Source organism: Gopherus flavomarginatus, chromosome 3 (assembly GCF_025201925.1).
Source record: "Gopherus flavomarginatus isolate rGopFla2 chromosome 3, rGopFla2.mat.asm, whole genome shotgun sequence".
Classification (NCBI taxonomy): domain Eukaryota; kingdom Metazoa; phylum Chordata; order Testudines; family Testudinidae; genus Gopherus; species Gopherus flavomarginatus.
The window spans coordinates 278984376-279008583 of NC_066619.1; the positions used below are offsets into that span (position 1 = coordinate 278984376).

General features: G+C 45.0%; 1 protein-coding gene across 5 annotated transcripts in view; it reads right to left on the minus strand.

The window, feature by feature from the left end:
* SMOX (spermine oxidase) overlaps nt 1-24208 on the minus strand; it is a 152974-nt gene that overhangs the window by 21114 nt on the left and 107652 nt on the right. For 3 of the 5 annotated variants that reach the window (XM_050943385.1, XM_050943384.1, XM_050943388.1), the window contains 3 exons: nt 21920-22619; nt 12223-12383; nt 9516-9966 (listed from right to left, as the gene is read on the minus strand). In XM_050943385.1, the coding sequence (XP_050799342.1) occupies nt 9829-9966; nt 12223-12383; nt 21920-22619 (999 nt within the window). In that variant the 3' untranslated portion in view covers nt 9516-9828. Of the gene's footprint in view, nt 1-9515; nt 9967-12222; nt 12384-21919; nt 22620-24208 lie in introns of those variants that run through there. The other 2 variants (XM_050943386.1, XM_050943387.1) reach the window with 1 other exon arrangement.

Below are 24208 nucleotides of genomic sequence, written 5' to 3' on the forward strand. Positions count from 1 at the left end.
GCCTGACCAGTGTCCATTTATTACCCAGTCACCCCCATTAAACAATCTCCATAAGAAGTCAGAGATGAAACTGCACCAAATTGTTAGCCAAGGACAGGAAAGGAGCAGCAGGCTGGCCATTGGAGGGGAACGAGAGAAGAGGGGCACACGGGTTTTGGAAGAGCCACAGAGCTGGCTAGGGACAGGCAGCTGTGTGCCAACAAAGGGCACCACAGCCAGGAAGTGCTGCAGCCCTTTAACCAGAGAGCCACACGGGGGTAAGTTAGCACATCTGGAGGGGCTGGCTAGGATTTTTAGGAGCATCCAGCACACAGAAATTGCTTGGTCCCTGGGTTTGACCCGTAAGCCTGACAGAAAGTGGGGACACCGGCAGTATGGCCAACTCTTGTGCTTTTATTGTGTGTTGTGCAATCTCTCTTGTTTTCTTTAAAAGCCCCAGATCTTGGAGTCAGGTAATTACATAAGAACCCCAGCATTTATTTTAAAAAAAAATTAAAAAGCAGAGAAAAACTTGAAAATGTGACAGATACACTCACCCCAAAGGCTCAAAAACCATTCTACAAACAAAAATCACCAAAATTATTCATATAGATCTCATGGTTTTGAGGCAATTTCATTATCTTTTTTTCCTTAGGCCTGGTTCATGATTTTTGAACACTCAGAGTTGGCAATACTGTTCTGGTATAACCCCCCAAAACTTTGCTCTTTTCAGGGGAGTTATTCTGAATTCACACCACAATTTGGCCCTCTGATGTCAACAACAGAAAGTTCCTATTGGGTCCAAGGCCTGGTCTACACCTAAAATGTAGGTCTCCATAGTTATGTCACTCACACTCCTGAGAGACGTCATTAAACTGACCTAAGCCCTGGTATGGACACCACTAGACCAACGGAAGAATTCCTCCATTGACCACACTATTGCCTCTCCAGGGGGATGGATATACTGCAGCAATGGAAATAACCCTTCTGTTACCGTAGTAAATGTCTACACTACAGCTGCACAGCTGCAGTACCATAGCTGTGAAGCTGCAGCACTAGTAATGGAGACAGCCTAGGAGAAATTTCCTGAGGAGAAATGGGGTGAAGCAAAAGAACAATAGATTTAAAAGGAAAAGAAGAGTTAAAGTATTTCTCCTCGTAAGGCAGGAACCCCGCAATATCCCTTCCCCTCTCTCTCTCTCACACACACACACACACGACACCTGCACCACCTAGATATGGCAGCAAATTGAGCCACATTTCCCATGTCTAACTGAAATGGTTAGGCCCATAGGGGTACTCACTCTGAACTCTGTAATTAGGCCTGGTCTACACTGCACGGTTAGGTCAATATAACCTGCCTCACGTCGACCTAGCTGTGGAAGTGTTTTCACTTAAATTTGGCTCCCGTCGACGCTGATTTAGTAACACCACTTCCCCAAGAGGCTCAGAGTCAAGGTCAATGTAGTTAGGTCAACACAGTGTCAGTGCAGATGCTGCGTTCTTACATCGATTGTTACTGGCTTTCAGGAGCTGTTCCTTGCAAGGAGCCAAATGTGTGCACACACAAGCCACGTAATCACTGCAGAGGCTGTGTGCCGATGTAAGCTCAGTCGACCAAAATTTGTAGTGTAGACATGGCCTTGGTTACCTGCTGCAACATGTGACTCGTATCTCTAGATAATCCTTTCTATTCAGAAGAGGCTTCCTGTTTACTGGCCCTTCCTATGATGCTTGAGCAGCAAAGAGTCCTGTGGCACCTTATAGACTAACAGGCGTATTGCAGAATGAGCTTTCGTGGGGTCATCGGATGCATGATATATGATGCTTGAGTGGGCTCATACCAGGTACTCAGGCTTAGGTGCAATCAGAACATATAGATGCAAAAGACCCTATCTGTTGTTGCCTAATGTCAGTGACAATTCAGAACAAGAGGCCAAAACCAACACTCCAGATTAAGAACAGCCATATTGGGTCAGACGAAAGGTCCATCTAGCCCAGTATCCTGTCTTCTGTCAGTGGCCAATGCCAGGTGCCCCAGAGGGAATGAACAGAACAGGTAATGATCAAGTGATCCATCCCCTGTCGCCCAGTCGCAGCTTCAGGCAAACAGAGGCTAGGGACACCATCCCTGCCCATCCTGGCTAATAGCCATTGATGGACCTATCCTCCATGAATTTATCTAGTTCTTTTTTAATCTTGTTTTAGTCTTGGCCTTCACAACATCCTCTGGCAAAAAGTTCCACAGGTTGACTGTGCATTGCATGAAGAAATACTTCCTTTTGCTTGTTTTAAACCTGCTGCCTACTAATTTCATTTGGTGACCCCTAGTTCTTGTGTTACGAGGAGGAGTAAATAACACTTCCTTATTTACTTTCTCCACACCAGTCATGATTTTATAGCTCTCAATCATATCCCCCTTTGTGACTTTTCAGTTTGGAAAAGAGATGACTAATCTTATTAATCTCTCTTCATATGGAAGCTGTTCCCGACCCCTAATCATTTTTGTTGTCCTTTCTTGTAACTTTTCCAATTCCAATATATCTTTTTTGAGATGGGGCAACTAGATTCCAGCCCCACTGAACTTTGGGGAAATTTGGATCCAGAGCCAGCCTTAGTGGCTTGGGACCATCTTGATATTTACCCATCAAAACCAAAACTACATCTAGCTATCGAGCTCAAACAGAAAGTCACCTCTTCCAGCCTGTAGAACGAGCCAACAATCAGGTGCACTACATATTCTACCCAGCAGAGGCAAGACACATAAATCATTCATCACCAGGTGGTGCTTAAACCTATCAGTTCTGCATACTGCAGAGGGAGTGAAATGTAGGCACTGGATGATTCCATTGACAAGTGACACATCAAGCAGCATTACAGCTGCCTGGATCAGTTGCTGTCATTTTTTAGGTCAGCTTTAATCATAACGTTATACCAGCTAGAAGACTGACAGCAAACAGCCATTGGAGGCCCAGCTCTGACTTTGTGTTGCTCTTCTGAGTTAGTTACTCAGGGAGAACTTTCCCTAATTATTTCTCTGTAAGTGGGGGCTGCTGGGAGATTGCCTGTGATCAGAGCCATCATCCCTCCTTTTCCTCCAGTGTTTGGTTCAGTAACGAGTGCCCACCTGGGTGAGTCTGTAGGTTTGTTTATCTGCTGTGTGTATCTTGGATCATGTAATAGATTGTAGGTGTGGGGGGAGTTGTAAGGTCATCTTTTGTTAGGTATTTAATGCCCTCTGACTGCTGCAAATGCTCCTCAGGGCCTGTCTGGGGGGAGGGATAGCTCAGTGGTTTGAGCATTGACCTACTAAACCTAGGCTTATGAGCTCAATCCTTGAGGGGACCACTTAGGGATCTAGGGCAAAAATCAGTACTGGGTCCTGCCAGTGAAGGCAGGGGGCTGGACTTGATGACCTTTCAGGGTCCCTTCCAGCTCTATGAGATAGGTATATCTCCTTTAAAAAAAAAGATAAGGGTGGAAAAATGTGAGATTACTATGGCTGTTTGGGGGAAGCAACTAACTGCAAACAAGAAATTCCATTCAACAGGAGGCAGCCTGGGACAATGGACTGAACACAGGACTGGCACCCAGGAGACCAGGGCTCTGTTCTGAGGCCTGCCACACACCTAATGTGAGGATGTGTAACTGTGTATCAGGTTCCTCCTCAATTTACACCCCCGGAGCCCAGATTTCAGGGCAGTGGGCACGGAATCAAAGCCTGAACAGGCCAGGGGGTTAGCTATGACTGTCCAAAGAGGGCAGTGTTCCTGGAGGGAATTACCTTCAGCAGGTGCTGTACTCTGAGGCGGGAGGCTATGTAGCTGTAGCTTAGCCCTTGTCTACACTACGCTCTGGCCAATATGGATATGTCAGCAGAGACCCCTAGTGGATATGCAGCATAAGCCAACAGAAGGAATTCTGCTGTCATAGCTACACCACCTCCCCAGACATTAACCAAGCCCACAGAAGCACTCTTCTGTCAGCATAACTGCATCTGCGCTACATCAGCTAGAGGGGTGCCAATCAGATCAGAGCTACCTCCTTGGGTATTACTGCAAATGGATTTCTCCCTCTCTCTCTCTGCTTGTAGGTCCAAGTGCCTTCTTTCTTTGCAGCTTCTGCCATCTGGCATTGCCTTCCTGTATCATCATCAAGCCCAGCTTTCTTCACATCTCACAAACCACCACCATCTTCCCCTCTTTGCCTGGCCCTCTTCATTTCCAGGTTCTGTGCTTTGCTTTGGTAACCGTCTGACTCTGCCAACCAGGTTGGGTTACACTGCAGATAAAGAAGCTACAGAGTATTGTGTTGCAGACAGAGTTTTTATTCCATTTATAAATGCACTCATCACATAGTCACAGAGCTAAAAGCTGTGAAAACAGACAGACAGACCAGGCTGTCCTAATGTCTACACTGGAAGACACTTTCTAATAAACTATTGCAGGCTCCACACCAAGCGCAGAAGGCTAATTGACAGCCACTGGTGGATTAGTTGGGAAAGCAAGTTCCAGAGCAATGGCCCTCCATGAAACAAAGTGTCTCCAGCGCCAGACATTCCAGATGACCTCAGCTGCCAAATGGGGAAAGAGCCAGGTACCTAAGGCCCAACCTACAGGGCTTTACAGGTGAGAGACAGCACCATAAATTGCATCCAGAAGCACAGAGGGAGCAAGTGCAGTCTTTGAATGGAGTCAATATGTTCTATGCTGTAGCATCTGAGTGTGCCTCCTGCAAACTGCTAGCTAATCACCAAAGACATGATGCCTCCCCACATTGTGTGTTCAAGTGATGGGGCTTCCCACTACTTCATTTGGGAGATTATTCCACCCTAATAGACCTGACTGCTAGGAAATAATCCTAAAGCGTCATTGTGACGTAGAGTGTGTCATGCACGCAGACAATAAACTCCTCAGGTGTGGCTTGTTCTGGCTCTTCTGCTGGCATCCATATTAGGACTGGATGAAATATTAATCATGAACAAGTCTTGTTTGTGGAGAATTAACTTGTTTTGTTAGGGTGCAAAACTGGAGCAGCCCTATGAAATGGCGACATTTTCCAACTTCATTTTGCAAGAGGTATTTTTCACTATACACATACCCAGGAAGAATCGGAAGGTCACGCTATGTTGCACTCTGCTGCCACTCAGGCCACCCGGATCACTGGATAGTAATCCATCTATTGGACTGATTTATTGTGTCTCGTCTGGAGGTGATAAATCGATCCCCGAATTGACGCCTGTACTCCACCTCGGCAGGAGTAAGCGGAGTTGAAGGAGGAGCTGCGGCAGTCGACTTGCGGCCGTGAGGACGGCCAGGGAGGTCGAACTAAGATACTTTGACTTCAGCTACGTGAACAGCATAGATGAAATTGCATATCGTAGATCGATTACCCCCCCGCCCCCCCCGTGTAAACCAGCCCTCAGAACCTTCACAGCAGAGGCATTACTTACCCACTAGTCACAGACAGTTAGGTACTTTGCAAAAAAGCAAGAAAAGAAGATCCCCATCTAGCAGAGTTAATAGTTTAAACTCCTAATCCTGCAAGTATGTGCACATGTGCTTCACTTTAGTGCCAAAGCATAATCCCCTTGTCCAGGTAGACAGACAGTGGAAAGAATGCAACAAGCTAAGAGGTTAAGCAGGGGCGCATGGCATGTGTTGTCTGAGATCCACAAGTTTTGTTTAGAACAGCATTTTTGTTAGTTTTAACAATAATCTCACGTCTATTTTTGTTCATCTTAAAAAAGAAAAGATGTATAGTTCTCAGAAAAACAAAATTATTTGTACTCCAAAATTACAGACTCCGGGTACATTATTTCAAGATTCATTACCACAGGGTTTGTTTCACCTTCTTCTAAAGTATCTGATACCGGTCACTGTCCGAGAGACAAAATACTGGACTAGATGGATTCTAGGTCTGACCCACTATGGTAATTCCTGGTGTCTAACCCGATGGCAGAGGAGACAAGGGGTGGATGTGGGTATGTGATCACCAGAGTGACATTATAGGCTTCAACTATAGATTTTTGGTTTTGCAGTAAAGGGTCTAAACCAGACCCATTTAGCCAAACTGCCCACAGAATTCCGGGCAGCCGAAACACCCTGAACGACAATCTGCATAAACCAAACCCACCTCTGCATTTGCACCCAGATCCCTGTTCAGTATTTGCTGAAAAGTCGGGTTTTGTTTTATGGCCCATTTGTGTTTACAGTATAAAAGGAACATATGCTCTGGCAAATATTTGCTGTACACAAATAAGGGAAAAACTTCAAGAGAAGTAAATGACACACACGGGCACACATATGCTTCAGCCTGTTGCTAATGCTAATACCCAATTAAGTGCATTTTTAAAATAAACAGTGAGTTTCTTTTTGAGAAGCCTAATTAGACCTTAGGAGAATTCTCTGTTAAACTGATAAGTAGCTCTGGGGATTTGGCACAGATGGTTTCCACTAATTATGCATTTGGTGCCCTCCTCCTTTCACAGTGAAACAGATTTTCATAGTCCAGATTGCATTGCTGGAATACAAACTACAGCTGGAAAACCTGATCACTGAAGCGCCTCTTCATAAACAATTTGGTACACTGAGGAATGACTATGTGTAGAGACCTGCAAATCTGCTGATATCTGCAGGCCATTGTTGTGGGTCACAGATCGGATGTGGATATAAATGTTGTATCTGGGCAGGGCTCTATGTGCTACACTGACCTCTCCTGGATGCAAACAGAACTGTTCAACTGTATGTCATATGGTGTATATGGCTAGTTGCTAATGGAGATAACACAAGAACCAGCAGATCACCCAATGAAATTGATAGGGAGCAGGTTTAAAACAAACATAAGGAAGTACTTCTTCGTACAACACACAGTGAGCCGGTGGAACTCATTTGCAGGGGATGTTGTGAAGGTCAAAAGTATAACTGTGTTCAAAAAAGAATTAGATAAGCTCATGGAGGATAGGTCCATCAGTGGCTATTAGCCAGTATGGACTGGGCCACAACCCCATGCTCCCTGAACCTCTGACTGCCAGAAGCCGGGGCTGGGTGACGGGATGGATCACTCAAATTATTCTGTTCTGTTCATTCCCTCTGAAGCATCTGGCATTGGCCACTGTTGGAAGACAAGATACTGGGCTAGATGGACCATTGATCTGACTCAGTATGGCCTTTTTTAGGTTCTTACGAGCTTCTCCATTAGCTCAAGTGGGAAAGGTCTGTCCTCTTGGTGCTGGAAAATTGAAGTTCTAGCTCAGCTGTCCTTGACATTTTGAGAGGCCCATGGTGCAATAGATGCTTGTATCCGTTTTCAAGCTCTCTCCCTTTTTAATTACATTTTCAAGGCTTTGTACTGTGGGCTAGAAATTTAATCTAACTTCAGTTTTAACCATTTTTCAAATAAGCCAACTGGCTAGGGCTGAGCTGTGCTGGATTACTACTGCTGGTATCATTGCCTTGGGATGCTCCCCTGATAAAAGTGTATTACCCTAGTCAGTGCCGGACACCAGGGTCAGACATGCAAAAGGAAAGAGACAGAGTACACCATAAACAAACCTTGACAGAGAGATTCCCTAATCTTTTGCGTGATGTTTAGGCTCCTCACAGAACGTGGAGTTGGATTGTTAAATCAGTGCCAGGCTCTCAAGTCCGAGGCATAATGGAATCTGAGCTTTCAATAAAACAAAGGTGGGGGAAGGTGCCAGGCCATTGTTTTATCCAATTGCCCCAGAACCTAGGCCTGTTACAGATAGCTGGCCTCACAAAAGGATCACCGAGACATGCAAAAAACAAAATCCTCCTACCCCCACATATATTACAAGATTAAGCTAGGTGGCAACCTAACGGTGTTTAAAACACAGTTAGCCCCAATTTGAGTGTGCAGTAAGCATCCGCCTCAAACAGTGCCCATGCTCTGTATTCTCATATGGGTACCGCCTACAGCGTACGAGCAGAATATTCCTTCTCACAGAGCCAAGGGAATTAGAGATGGAACAGGAGGGAAGCTGGTCCCTACCCCTCTGAGGATATGCTGTCTCAAATGTGCACAGGTAGGCTTGGGCTGCAAAGCTTGGATCGGGCCTCCTGATGGTTAGATGCTGGGGATCTACCTCAGGTCCATGTCTACCAGTGTATTTGGAGCATTCAGAATACATTTTAAAACACCTGCTATCCACAATCCTGCAAACTGCTGCCAGGCCTGGCCTTTACTATCGTGAGTGGTAGTATCAGACTTCAAAGGACTTTGGTCCCTTGTCTTCTTCTGTTTGGAAAGCGCATCTGGGGCATCTGCCACCAAACAAACAGAATTAAGTACCTGTCTTCACTGCAGAGTTAGCTTGGGCTCTTACACAGGTGTTCCCCTGACCCTGCTCCTATCCACATGCAAAACGCTCTCATCTGAGTTTGCTTTAAACCCAAGCTAGCTGGGGATATAGGCTAATGCTGCTTTCACTCAGGCTGATAACCTGACCACTTTGCCCTGTGGATACGGGCCAGTGGTTCTCAAACTGGGGTCGCCACTTGTGTAGGGAAAGCCCCTGGTGGACCGGGCCGGTTTGTTTAACTGCACAGTCTGCAGGTCCAGCCGATCGCGGCTCCCACTGGCCGTGGTTCACCGCTGCAGGCCAATGGGGGATGCTGGAAGCTGCGGTCAGTAAGTTCCTTGGCCTGCGCCGCTTCTAGCAGCTCTCATTGGCCTGGAGCAGCGAACCACAGCCAGTGGGAGCTGCGATCGGTTGGACCTGCAGACGGGGCAGGTAAACAAACCGGCCCGGCCCGCCAGGGGCTTTCCCTACACAAGCGGCAGCCCCAGTTTGAGAAACACTGATACAGGCTAAATCACTCAAGTGCCTTCCCACAATTCCCCCCATGTGCCCAGAAGGACAGACAAGTTCTCCCACAATTCACTGGGAAAAATCATAGAGCAGCTCAACTTACAGCAGCACACAACCTCATGGGATATGCCCCTAGAAGTCCAATAGGAATGCAACACCAGTGAAAACACAATAACTTGGGCCATGGCTACACTCACACTTTACAGCGCTGCAACTTTCGCGCTCAGGGGTGTGAAAAAACACCCCCCTGAGCGCTGCAAGATACAGCGCTGTAAAGCGTCAGTGTAATCAGGGCGGCAGCGCTGGGAGCATGGCTCCCAGCACTGCACGCTACACCCGTAAAGGATGTGGTTTACATGCAGCGCTGGGAGAGCTCTCTCCCAGCGCTGCCGCTCCGACTACACTCACACTTCAAAGCGCTGCCGCGGCAGCGCTCCCGCAGCGCTGCCGGGGCAGCGCTTTGAAATTCCAAATGTAGCCATACCCTTAGGCAGGGCTTTGCAGTGTGACTGCTCACAGCTGGACTAGGCTAAGCCGTGCTAATCACCCAAGTGAACTCTGCAGTGAAGACACACATTAAGAGAAAAGACCCCTCCTATTCAGAATCCCATGGCAGGGAACAGAAATCCATAAACTTTTTGGAAAGAGAAAAAAAAAGTATTGAGCAGAAGCTCCCAAACAAGTGTACAGGATGTACCACACCACTCAGATATTTTATTGCAACATTTATTTTAGAAGAGAAGGCACTTACAATACAGAAAAAAAAATGAAGAGGCACTGAAAGTGCAATTAAAATGACACACACACACACACACGCAAAGTTTACCATACAGAAAGAGCACCCTCCTCTGTTAACAATACAGTAAAGGAAATAAGCTACAGGGGACTATGTTTTTAAACAGTTAGGGCTTTTTTATATAAAAAGATAGAAATTGTTCTACTATTAATTTAAAAAAACCTACACACAACTGTAAAAGGTATCACGAGTTAGTGGTTCTTCTCAAACATTAAGCCTTTCAGTTCCTGCATTGTAAGAGGTCTTGGTACATTTCAATGAGGTGAGCAGCCTCTCTCTGGCCAGAAAGCAAAGCACCATGGGTAGTGGAATAATACTTCCTATGAGTGGCCTCTCCCGAAAACATCACCTGCATAGGCTGGAGATAAGAAAAAAAGTCAGTGGAAGTTACAGGCTTCCATCCATTATAGTTCCAGGAAAGAGTCAAACATTCTATTGCCCTTCTACACTCTCAAAATTAACACCCAAATTCTTGTGGGCATCAGGCAGAATTTCCAAAGGGATGTGCCACAGCTACATGCAAAACATGCAGTTGTGAGTACCAAATATATACTGGCTAGCGTGACTGCGTAGTATCATCCTCTGAGGGCATGGATACACCATTGCAGCTGTACTGGTACAAATCATTTTTTACCCGACCGCAGCACATCTACCCTAGAGGAGGTTTGAAAGCTTTACCTTCTCTGTGGATTCAGTTTCTGCTTCTTTCATCCCACACGATGCCATGTTCACTGTATTCTTTTTGAGGGTTAAGTTTAATTTTTCCCAGTATGACAAGATACATCACAAAGCCACCAGATTCCTGGACTTAGAGAACAGTGGCATCTCTCTTGATTTTATAGCGTCTCTCACCACAGTATCTATGTGCCTGTTAAGGGGATCGCATATGAAAAAGCTCTGGTTCATCCAGAGATTTTATTAATTAAATTCCCCCACACGTGAGAGGTATGAAAGGGGAAAAGGCTACACAGGCTTTGAAGTGATGAATTCCACAGGAAGTAGAGATGTTCACAGAATTATTCAAAATCTCATCTTCCCCTTTTAATAGGCCCCTCTGACCCTCATAATTATACAAAAAGTGTATAGCCAAAAGAAGAGACAGGATCACAGAAGGCAGGTTGACAAGTCATCATCTCTCTAGGAAGGGGGTCTAGACCCTGAGACAAAACAAGTAGCCTGGGAAATTGCACGGACATCGCAGACACCTCACATGTCTTCTTAGCACCACATTCAAAGAACTGGGACTGCCTAAGAAGAACATTTTATCACACAGACTTGAACTCCCAACGCATGAGATTCACGACAAGAGGCAGGATCTCTAATGTACTAGCACAGCCACAGAAGGGGTTCTCAATACACTGCTCTGGCATATTCTGAATTAGCCCTCAGGATAAGTCGCTACTGAGGCCATGTTTAACACTCACTCAGAGATGCACAATTCTAAGGCCGGATGGGACCACTGTGATCATCTAGTCTGACCTCCTGTATACACAGGCCATGGAACTTCCCCAAAATAATCCCTTGAGCAGAGCTTTCAGACAAACATCCTCTCCTCATTTAAAAATTACCGGTCTTCAAAGGTTAATTACCCTCACTGTTAGAAATGTACCCCTTACTTCCAGTCTGACTTTGTCTAGCTTCGATTTCCAGCCTTAGGATCATGTCACATTTTTCTCTATTAGACAGAAGTGCCCTTTATTATTATTAATATTTGCTCTCCATGTAGATACTTGCAGACTGTAATGAAGTAACCCCTTAACCTTCTCTTTGTTAAGCTAAACAGATTGAGTTCTTTGAGCCTCTCACTATAAGACATGATTTTGTTCTAATCCTTTAATCATTCTCGTGGCTTTTTTCTGAACCCTCTCCAATTTATTAACATCCTTCCTGAATTGTGGGCACCAGAACTGGACACAGGATTCCAGCACCGTTCGCCCTGAACCAAATACAGAGGTCAAATAACCCCTCTGCTCCTCCCCAGGATTCCCCTGTTTATGCATCCCAGGATCACATTAGCTCTTTTGGCCACAGCATCACACTGGAGAGCACATCGATCATGACCCCCAAATGACCCCTTTTTCCAGAGTCACTGCTTCCCAGGAACACTATGAAAAAAGGGTTGTGTTTAAAATGAATAAACAATCGCTATTTAACCCCCATCGTTTCTAACAGGACTTTGCACCTAGCATAGACAGAGAAAGTAGTGTTTAAAAACGCACCAGCCAATCATGACCAACCTGAGAGTCTCTTTTACAGGTGCCTGCCCTGGCTGATGAGGAGCAAACGTCCGAAGGTGCCTCTGTGTGTTCAATGCCCCAATACCACCCCCAAAAGCAGTAGTAAAAAGAACAGGCAGGTGAAGCAGGGAGGCAAAACCTCTCTGAATAAAATCATCCCAAGAACAGGTTTAAAATATTTGAGGGCAGATTTCCAGTAGGTATAAGAAACAAAGAACTGCAAGGAGAGGAGAATAGAGGCCCGCACAGATCGGTATAAATATTGTATTGAAAGTAGGCTACAAACCATGGAACTCAGCGAGCTGGAAAATAGCAAGTGCCCTTAATAAAGTCATAGCCAAACCATCTCTCTCTCCATCCTAGTGTTCAATACTTACAACTGTCTTGGAGCTTTCCGTATAAGGCAGTGGCTTAGCAAGTTTCTCCACGTCAGCCCCGCTAGACCCAACCTGGGTGTAAGAATAGGATCCTCGGAAGTTGGGATTGCTGCCCCATGAGGACCGCAGGATGCGGCGAGGTTTCGGAATGTTTGGATTCCCTGGGTCAAAACCAAAGGAGAAAACACAGTCCAGAGAAATGCGGCTGCAACATCGATGTGCCAAAGGCATGGGAGGCGACCACCGGGGAGCTCTGCAACGTGCCCATGCAGCTAGTTATTTCTTCACATTTTTAAAATACAACTCTAAGTGCCTAACCATAGTCAGCGTGACAACCATACGTAACAAGCCTAAAATAGTTCTCTTGAGGACAGGGGCTGGTTAGTCCTCTGGTTACAGCTCACCCCTTGTATGCTTACAATGCTGTAAGAATATTAGGTGGACATACAACAGAAAGTTCCTCCACAGAAGCATACATTGTGGCATAGTAATACTGTTGAACTGATGACCACCGGGACTAAAGTATAAATACGGACAAATAAGCAAGACCTTTATTCTTGAACCCGTACAGTCAAGGAACATGTACGCAGCCATTTGTAGATTTTAGTAAAATTTTAAGGATAAAACAAAGGAATTAATAATACGCTCTTCCAGTAAAATCAGGAGCAGGACCAGCAATGGTTCCAGGCAATGACTTGGGTTTGAAATGAACAGTCTGATAAATGTCTGAGCCATGCAGAAATAGGAAGCCACATTTTAAGATATCAGATTTGTCAAGGAAATTGCTGTCACATTTTATTTTGAAAAGGTTGAGCATAAGCCCAAGAGAACATATGGCAAGCGCCATAACACAATGCAAATACTGTTGTACTCTAAAGTCTTCTTACAGAGCACATTCCAAAGCACTTACACAAAAGCCACACAATGTATTGTACAGTGCCAATCCAAATAAGAGGAGGTGGTTAGAAATGAGCCTTTGTTGCCTTCACATTGTAAAGGGTGCATGTTCTCATTTTATATTGTCAAGGTGCCCAGAGGTCTTTAGGTGAAGGCGTCAATACATAACAGAACAATAATAAAAAGTTGATAACGCTGGGAACATGACGTTGCCCTTACGAGTACTGAATTTTAAATTGAGAATCACACAAAAGCAGGGACAGAGATTAAAAAGAGATAATTCAGAGGCTGTTAAGGAGCATGCAAACATATTACAGAAGCCAGAGAAGTACTGAATTTGTGAAAGGAAGAGAGTTTGGGGTATCTCTAGCCTGAACGGCAGTTGTATAAAATCAGTGGGCTTAGCAAAGCAATGACTCGGATACTTGTGTAAAAAACAACTTTGTGTTTCCTTTTTGAAGATCTCCAAAAGTCCACTCTCATGAGTAAAGCTTCAGTCCTTCTGCAACTGAAGCATCATCATTCCCATATCACTAACTGGAAACTGAAACACAGAGAGATAAACTGACTTCCCGTGGTCAACCCAAAGTATCTGTGGCACAGCAAGATGCAGATCTGAGACCTCCTTACTCTCAGCCCTGGGCTTGTGCCCAGACCATCCTCCTCTTTGCAGTACAGTGGAGGTGTAGGTAAACAGCAGTATCTATTATGCACTTGACTGTAGCATTCACGCCACCTTAAGTATTAGAAACCTGTTACATTTGGGGCGAGAAATTGTGGGAGATGGGGAATGCTGGCCAAGAAACAGACTATCCCTCAACTTTGCAACAGAAATCCTATGGTTTCTTTAACTTCCACCTGGCCAGCCATGGCAGACTGATAGAGGGAAGCTCCATTTGAGGGGAAATAGGAATACGTAAGACAAACTCTACAAGCCACAATGTTGCAGTGCTTCCTTGTAGGGGAAGAAAGCCAATTAGAAATGCTACCTCAGCTTGATAGGGAAGCAAAACTCAGCTGAAAATCTGTCAAGAAACTCATCTAACAGGATACTCTCATAACTTTTTTTTATAGATAGCTGGATAGTCAGGCTGCTTCTGTTTGTCCACAGATCAAATAAATGCATTGATGTGGATGTGGAAACTGCTAAGAAAGGATCACAGATGCGCTATTCAAATAGAGAGATGATGGTTGTGCAAATACTTTGGCTATCATTAACGCAGGAGCGTATGACCTAGGACTTCTGGGAGAGGGATGCAGAAGGGTTAGAGTATATCCTGGGTGTGGTATTTACATACCACTCCACTGAAGAGTATCACTTCAGGTCTCTACTGAAAGCCTGTGTCACACTAGTCATCCTAATCTTTGCAAAATGTATGAGTCGATACTATGTAAGAAGCCGCGTATATATACTGCAAATTATGTTCTTAAATGCTTGGCTGACCATTGTGCATTGCGTGTTTTACAACAGGAGTCTGTTTGCATACTGAGTCATATGCTAATGAGGAGATTGCGGAACTTCAGAAGAAATTAATTGGAAGAAGTGAACATCAGGGAGAGAAATCCATTTACAGGTGAAAAGCAAAGGACTTGTCTGTTACATGGAGGTGTGCACAGAGAGATACCCTGGCATCCTCCATCTGGGGAGACAAGCTGCCAGTGGGCTTGGGCTTACAAAAGGCAGGTGCTTAGCTATCTAGTTGAAAACTACTGTGAGAAGGACTTTGGGTGAAGAGGACAACTTGCTAGTTATGAGATTAAGCTCTAGAATGTGTTTTATGATTTTATTTTATTTCTAATCATTTATTTCCATTAATCCTACTTGCTTCTTCTCCAATCACTGTTCCTTGTCAAATGAACATATTGCTGTTTGCACTATAAACATATCTAAGTGCTGTGTGTTAAGCGGAGCAGTGATCCTGAGGTGACACTGATAGGCCAGTACATATTGTTCCCTTGGGAGTAGTGGATCTGTGAATTCCCTGTGAGTGCCCAGTGGATCAGGGGCTGGATACTCCAGCGGATGCTCAGAGGACTCAGGGACTGGCGTGTATGTATCACTAACCTGCAAAGGGATGACACAGCCTGGGTAGGCTGAGAGTGCTCATGCTGCCTGTGGCTGGCAGTGTCCGGGCGCTTACCCAGGGCAGGTACATACAAGGCTCCCTCATGCTTAGGGCAGGTGATAGCGAGGTGAATCCCAGCCCCGAGTACTCCTGGGAAGCATCACAGAGTGTACCCATTATTACACCACCAGGGTTCATATTTCTGAATCTATGGAGGGGGAATCCATGGAACCCAAACCAGCCTCTCTTTATTCTGTTTTCATACTACTAGTTCTGAGACAAGGGTATGTGGATTTACAATACACAAACCAGGGTATCATAGTTTTAGGGCCTAGTGAGGGATGAATGTGTGTGCATGCACGTAAGTAACTCCCACTGAAATCGAGTAGAGTTTTGCCTGTGTGTTTTGCAGTCAGTCAGCCTTGTAGCTTGCTTAAGAGTGAGTAGACAGAGCTGATTTACTTCCTTTGGATCAGTTCCTCCTAGAAAGCTACCTTCCTCAGAAAGCTGGGTGGTGTTCTGATCTGGGGATTTAGGGATCACTTTAGTCTATGGAAAGCCTCATTCATATCAGTGGGCTTTATATCAAGCCCTTTGTTTGGTCCATTGTAGAGTTAGGAGCCACCCACAAAATACAGATCAGGATCCAAGTGTTCCTGAAGACGGAAGGGTCAAGCTTTTCAGCTGTAGCTTTGAATATCTTTTGGAACTCCATGCAGGTTGTACATTATTGCAGGAAGTCCAGTAATGTTCAAAACCTTTAACCAAAAGTAAAATGGAAAAGCATGAGCACAGCTGAACGTTATTTTAGACTTTGCACTTGCCAACACTGTGAAAATGTGGAAGTCTAAAAGCTGAAGCATGTATGATGCAGAAAGAACAAAGCACATTTCACAGGGAGGTTGCAGATTTAATACAGCATGTGTCAGCCTTAGGAAAACGCTGCATGGCTGAGTGAGTGCCTTGGCCACAGGCTCTCAGAAATCCAAATTCTCAATGGGTAGAAGGTCTCAGACTGTCTAGAGCATGGGCATAGTTGGGGGGGTGGGAAGGGACGTTGCCCCCTCAAAAAAACAAGGCCAGACTTATAGGGAGGCGCTGCAGTCGGGGGAAAGGCTCGGTGCATTTAACTTAATGCACCTAGCTGGGCCCCTGCCAGCAGCTCCCTGACTCCCAACTTTCTCCTGCTCGTCCCCCAGCAGCCCAGGGTACTGGCTGTTTGGTAGTCCTGGGGGGGGCCCATGCTGCCGCGTGCCTCTGTGCAGTGCAGCGGGAAACGGGAGCCCGGCATGCCATGTCCCCTCAGCAGCAGCAGCAGCCCTGGCAGGAAGGCGGCCGCAGCAGCACCGGGAGTCACCAGAAAACGGCAGCATCAAGTCCAGCGTTGGCAGCTGGTGGCAGAGTGGTCGCGGCTCCCCTGCTCAGGTCAGCACAGCAGACAGCATCACCATCCAGAGCTCCCCTGCTAAGCCAGCCCAGGTAGCGCGCAGCCCGTCGCAGTGCCCACCACTCCAGAAGGGGGAAGAGAGGCAGCGAAAGTGGGGCAAGAGGGAGAGAGAGAACACGTCTCTCCCCACTCCCCCCGACACACACACGCAGCCCTATTAGCCTGGCTTGAGCTGCCTCCCACCCCAAATACAGCAGTCAAACTAGGCCTATGGGCTAGCGACACTCTGTTTTAATCAGATTTAGAGGATGCTACATTTTTCAGTTACCCAGTTGTGAATTATTGGAATTGTCAATGGTTGTCAGACCAGCAAAAGCCTAAAGGGCTTTCACAGCAAATACAGATAATCCACTACTCTAATTTACATGTAAAATTTAAGGTTCCAGAGGCAGATAGTCTCCTCTCCTTCTCCTCCAAGAAACATACTGAGAGTAAAATTATGCTGAGCCTAAAATAATAGAACATGCCCCTGACCCAACACCCGCTGAAGTCAATAGGAAGAGTCCTACTGACTTCAGTGGGCACTGGACCAGACCCTGTAACTTACATGTACAGCTGAAGAGGGGAGTCCTAGGGACTCCTGTATTCTGTTTATAAAGAAGCATGAGATAGCACTGTCCTGTCCCTCAATGTCCACCCCGTGTGAAAGCTACCTAGAGGTATAAAAATCAACAGCATTACTGGTGGGGCCTGATGGAGCAGAGGGGTTATGGTTATTTCTAGATTGCTGGTGGCAAGTTCTGAGTTAGGTCACAAGTAGTGCTATTCCCTGCAATAGTAATAATTATTTGGACTTATAGAGCATTTTCTTCTGAACATCTCAAAACACTGATTATGTGGCTCAACTCTCTTGTGAGGCAGGGAAGTAGTGCAGAGGGGTGCAGTCATTTTAAACAGACACAGAGCAGTTAAGACCCAAATCTCCAGACTTGGGTGTCTGAAGCACCTGAATAGGTGGTTTGACCGTGAAAAGGGTGAGCTTTAACAGTGGCTGAGGGAGCCCAGGCTTCTTAGTTAGCTATCCAAATATGAGTTTGGAGCACCAAAATTCACCCAGCAAACACAAATGAAAAAAATGCCTCGTTATCCCAGGGGGTTTGGAGGACTAGCTACGGGCACTGTGAAAAAACTTTCCCGCAGATAAAAAGATTTGCTTGGGGGGAATGAATCAAACCATGAACATTTCACCGGTGGAACTGGACACAAGGCATAATGGAAATGCTCCAAGAACCCTCTTTTCCCTGCAGTGATGAGTGCCTGAGAGAGAGATCAGATCAGTTTGGCTACGGAGATTTGAGTTAGATACCTAGGAAATGTAACCAGAGATTCTGACTCAGGATTAGGTCACTACACAGCACGAAGATGGGTTACAGCTGAGATGGATGAGAACCTGATAGACACTGCGCAGGTGTTGGATCATGCGGAACAGCAACCAAAGTGGATACAGAAGATCCAATTTCTAACTATTTCCCCCTGAAAAGACAAGTGAGGGGGAGGAGAGAGAGAGAGTTCGGTAACTAACTTTACTTGTAAGAGGGTAGGTTCAAAGTAGGAGAGGAGGAAGGCTAAAGAATTTAGTTCCCACTGAATAAAATAATATAGAAAAAGAAGCCCAACAGTTTTAAATAGGAGGAACAATGGCAATCAAGATTATTTATAAGATTTGGAAAGCATCATCATGGAGCACTAAGACAACTTGATGTTAAGAAAAGAGCCTTCTCTTGTCTTTATGGAAGGTTGGAGCTGACCTGCTGTAATTAGTAAGAACAGTGATTTCGATTCAATTTATATGGATGTTTTGAAGGTACCACTGCACTCTTGTTTATAATCTCAGTGGAGGCTGGGATGGGAACAAGAGGAGAAGAGTGGAGTGCAGTGGAGTGGAATTCAGGCTGGATTAACCTTGCAATTTGAAGGTCCCGAGGATGGAAAATTGAGCCTTGTAAGTATTTTCCCCCTAAACAGATGGAGGTGGGAAATAAATAATGAGTTGCTCAGACTTCACTGGGCCCCAAACAGGACCTTTGTCTTGTTTGTGCTTAAGGCAGTTCTAGCTGCAGATGGAGTCAAAGAGGAGAAGGAGGAAGTGGTGATGATAGTTGGTGTTGGTCCTACTTTGAGCAGGGGATTGGACTAGATGACCTCTTGAGTCTCTTCCAATCCTAATAGTCTATGATTCTATAACACCCCGATTCAGAAAGGCAATGTAGCTTTAAATTCCTATTTAATGGCATAGTATTTTCCACTACCACACAACTGTTTTTAATGCCGTGCATGGTGAGAAATGTTTCTTGCTATGTGAACTTTCAGATTGCTGAGCAGAAGGTCATAGATTTCTCTTAAAGTTAAAGTTGCCACAGGAATTTAATCTACTGCCAGAAATGGCTCTGATGTATCCTGGTGGCTCAACCAGCAACAAACCACTGGCCAAGAGAACGTGCTACAGTACTTGCAAAATAAAGCAACTAAGTCATCAGTTAACTTCTGTCCTGTTATGGTCACTAACAAGTCCCACTTATTATTAGGGTTAACAGTTATTGATTTACATTGGAGTGGGTATCAAGATTTAGGTCCCAATTCAATTCCTATTGACTTCAACGGGCACTGGAGCTGAAGCTCGATGACTGGAGGGATAAGTATTGACAGAGGAAGTCTAGGCCAATATTTATTTTGAGGAATAATAAATCCTGACCAGCCAAATTGCAAGCCAAAATCTTTATTGTTAAATACATTCTGAATGTCTTCACCTGAAGTGTTGGAGAAGGTCTGTAGCCAGTGATTTAAAAAGAAAAAAGAGTAACAGCTGTCCTTTTCTCCAAAAAAGTCTATTATGTGAATGGTGAGAAGGGACTCCATGATATACAAAACTAAAGAGGAGACGTGCAGTGAAATCCTAGTCTGAATGAAGTCAGGAGGAGTTTTGCCATGGACTTCCATAAGGCCAGGATTTCACCCCTGGTCTCTACCCCAGGAGTTTAGACTCTGCGTCTACATGTGCAAGTGAGGCTACATACACAAGAAGTTATTTGCCTCTTGAATGCAAGCAACTAATTAGAAAGTACTCATCAGCATAGCTGATCCAACTAACATGGCTGAAGATCTGAATATGGTTCATAGCCAACAGACAGGTATGAGAACTTTGCTAACTTGTCATCTTGCTTCAGCTAAGCTGTAAACCCCGATTGGCTGGTATGCACAGCAGAAACCTGACCATTCATACCATGTGAAAACAGAAAATATGTTCAAATGTCTAGGGGTCAATAGAACAGGGAGACATGATGGATGTTAATCAAAAACTAAGGTTTGGCTAGCATGGGATAGATGTGTGGATACAAATATGTTAATAATAAGAGAGAAGCTTCTGGAAGCATAGAAAGATTTCTCATCTTTGATAGCACCTCTTTTTAAAAAAAATTATAATTTAGTATGGAGTAGTCCCTAAACCCAAAAATCCTTGGACCAAGACTGTACAATGCTCTGTTCTGCATTTCTGCAAAGTATTTTTCCAAGACTAGAAGGGACCACTGTGATAATCTAGTCTGACCTCTTCTACAAAAATGCCATAGATAATTTCTAGAGCAGAGCTTTTAGAAACACATCCAATCTTGATTTAAAAATTGCCAGTGATGGAGAATCCACCACAACCCTTGGTAAATTGTTCCAGGGATTAATTACCCTCACTGTTAAAATCTGACGCCTCATTTCCCCTCTGAAGTTGCCCATCTTCATCTTCTAGTCACTGGATCATGTTATACCTTTGTTTGCTACACTGAAGAGCCTATTATCAAATATTTCCCTCATGTAGGTACTCATAGACTGTAATCAAGACATCCCTTAACCTTCTTTTTGTTAACCTAAACAGGTTGAGCTCCGAGTCTATCACTATAAGGCAGCTTTTCTAATCCTTTAATCTTTTGCATGGCTCTTCTCTGAAACCTCTCCAATTTATCAACATTATTGCTGAATTGTGGACATGAGAACTGGACACAGTATTCCAGCAGTGGTCGCATTAGTGCCAAATACAGAGGTAAAATAACCTCTCTACTCGAGAGTCCCCTTTTTATACATCCCAGGATCACATTAGCCCTTTATACCACAGCAGCACTCAGGGAGTCCAAGTTCAGCTGATTATCCACCACGGCCCCCAAATCTTTTTCAGAGTCACTGCTTCCTGGAATAGAATCCCCCATGGGGGATTGTATGGGAAAGTATGGCCTGCATTCTTTATTCCTAGATGCATATGTTTACATGTATCTGTATTAAAATACATATTGTTTGGCTGTGCCCAGTTTACCAAGCAATCCACATCACTATATATAACAATTAGCTGAGCTCTTCATTATTTACCAGTCCCTGAATTTTTGTGCTGTCTGCAAACTTTATCAGTGTTGATTTTAGGTTTTCTTCCAGGTCACTGATAAAAATGTTAAATAGCGTCAGGCCAAGAACTAATCCCTGGGCATCCCCACTAGAAACACACTGACTCAGGGATGATTTGCATGTTTATACAGCACCTTTCCTCTGAGGATCTCACCGAGCTTTTCAGCATGAATGAGCTACACCTCACAAATATATCCCTTCCCTCAGCTAAGCTAGACAGGTAATGCAGAACTGACAAACAGACTTGTTACAGCCTGAACTTTTAAAAGGTCACTAATTTGGGGTGCCTTCATTTTTGGGTGGTCCCTAATTTTCACTGCTGTAAGCTACTGGCAGCTAACATTGAACAGAAGTGTGGCAGAGCCTCTGAAAAAGTGAAGCCCGGAGTGGCTCATTTTTTAAAATTTAGTCCTATGTGACTTACACGTGCAGTGAGTGGGAGTCAGAGACAGAATCCAAATGTCAGACTCTCAGCTGGTCTCAAATGGTGTAACTTCATTGTCTTTAATGGAGCTATGCTGATTTACACCAGCTGAGGATCTGGCCCTGGGAATCCTGACTGTCAATGCGTTTCTGTAACTGTTAAAGCTGATAACATGATATTGGAGATTTTTTTAAAAAAGCATTTGGAGTCTGACTGCACTCAACCCACCATTTGATGTAGTGTGCTCCAGTTCTTCATCATCATCTCTATATAAATGAGTCTCAAAACACACTCAAGCCTTTAGAGCAGTGGCACTTAGATAAATACATAGAGTGCATCTCTGCAGCAGGTGCGTCTAAAGCATTTGCACATCCTTTCAAAAGGAACAAGAGGCCAAGGAGCTATTGACTACTTCACTGCATTTCCTTCCTCTCGGTCCCCCCTTTCTTCTCCACCAACAAAAGGAACAAGAGCATTGCTGACCTGTAAATTTACGCAGCATCTCAGTGCACGTTTCTGCCACAGTTTCATCGTCATACTTCTCCATGATCAAAGCCTCCTCCCCGCAGATCCAGCCACTCAGCACATAGCCATACCGCTCCGGTGGGTAGAGGACATCAAAGCTGCAGATCTTCTTGTACCACAACTCCTCAGGGTAAGTCAAACTCTCACTCTCCGCCTCATCCTCCCAGACGAACTGGATGCTGTTGCATTCAGGACTCCAGAAGGGCTCTTCAAACTCCAGGAAGATTTTGTCGGTGGTGCTAATGCCCAGTTTCTGAATGGCCATCACCTTCTCCTCAGGCAGGCCAGGGTGGAACAGGCTCTCATGGTACTTCTTCAGGACCCCTAGTGATACAGTCACGATGACGTGGTCGGCAAGGATGAACTCGCAGTCCTCACACTCCACTAAGACATGGTAGCCCTGGTCCTCCTCAGGGCTGTCGCTGTTGTGGTCCGCCACACGCTCAATCTCCTTGCTGACCGATTGGTTCCAGTGGATACACTTGACTGGCTTGCAGAGTTGGATGACCGACTCTGGAATGGAATGGGCCAGGATCTCCACAATCTTGATAAAGCCACAAGGAATGACATGATGGGCCCCAGGTATTTCAGTCCATTCCCCGAATTCACTGAGCGAGACCTCGTCCATGCTATGGGAGCTGCTCTCACAGCTCTCGACCTAGCGAAAGCAACACAAAACCAAGTTTCCAAAGAGCTACCCATCTCACCCTGGTACAGACAGAATAGTGCAAGTTAACAGCAGAGACAGGAATAGAACCCAGGAGTCCCAGTCCCTTGCACTAGGCCACACTGACATTTACCGATAGAGCACATGAGAGCCAAAGAGCTAGATAAAACAGATCACTTGTTATACTGCTCACCAACTCACTCTCTCTAAGGACCAACTGAGTGTGATCTGCTATAGTACTCCGATGCCCCTTCCGTATGATGTTGGACCAAGGCCCTGGCCACTTTTGATCATGTACAAATCCCACTGAACTTTTCTGCTAGAGAAGGGGTGGAGTGCTGAACACGGATCAGCTGAGGTGCTGCTCAAACTGAGGCTGATGCCATGCTTATTTAAACACCTTTTTCACTAGCCAACATTGACAGACATTCACATTCTATACAGAGACATTAGAAGAACAAAAGAGTTTCAAGGCCACCCCTTCGGAGGCAGATCTCAGCACACCATGAACATTAACATTCAGCTAGCTAATGATCTGCAGCTGAGAGGTCCCTGGTGGACTTTAAAGTCCCTGCTCTTCTCTTTTCCCTGGTTATAGGACAATCTACAGTCTGAGGCTAGAGCATCGGTGGTATTTGTATAAGTTGTTCTGGCTATGGTGGAAAAGCTTTATCAACTCTAAATAAATAAAAGCAAGTTATTACAATGATTCAGCACCAAAATTACAGAAGGAATCTTGGGGAGGCAAAATGCAACTATCCAGATTAGAATTTGGCCAGGACATCAGAGTTAAAGCCCATTTTCTTACTAGAAAGGCCCCTGGGTTCTTTAATGACCACGAGTGGTTATTTCTGATTCAATAATGACTCAGAGGGAAGAGTGTCACAGCAGCTGTCAGACTCCCTGTGTGACCTCAGGTCTCTCTTTGCCTCAGTTTTCCATAGTGGATACATATACTTACCTACTGCGCCAGAGTGTTGTGCGTATGGCTCCCCTGCCTTCCTTCATAAGCCTTTCATTCACATGACAATTTCAAAGCACAAACTGCCCAATTATGATTAACATTTATTCTGTGATGACTGCTTGGTGCTGCACAAGTCCCATCCTCAAGATAAGTTACAGAGAAGGCAGGATCTACTTGGCAAGTAGCATGGAGGTACTAATGAACACAAGTATCAGAGGGGCAGTCGTGTTAGTCTGGATCTGTAAAAGCAGCAAAGAGTCCTGTGGCACCTTATAGACTAACAGACATATTGGAACATGAGCTTTCGTGAGTGAATACCCACTTTGTCGAATGCATTCACCCACGAAAGCTCATGCTCCAAAACTTCTGTTAGTCTATAAGGTGCCATAGGACTCTTTGCTGCTTTTAATGAACAGAGTTTACCTTTGATTTGATTCTCTCTCCCCTTTCAAATGAATGCTAAGATGCTTTGGGATTTTTTTGGGGGGGATGCTGGTTGGGATGATTTAGTTGGGGATTGGTCCTGCTTTGAGCAGGGGGTTGGACTAGATGATCTCCTGAGGTCCCTTCCAACCCTGATAGTCTATGATTCTATGATTTACTTTTCAGGGATTGC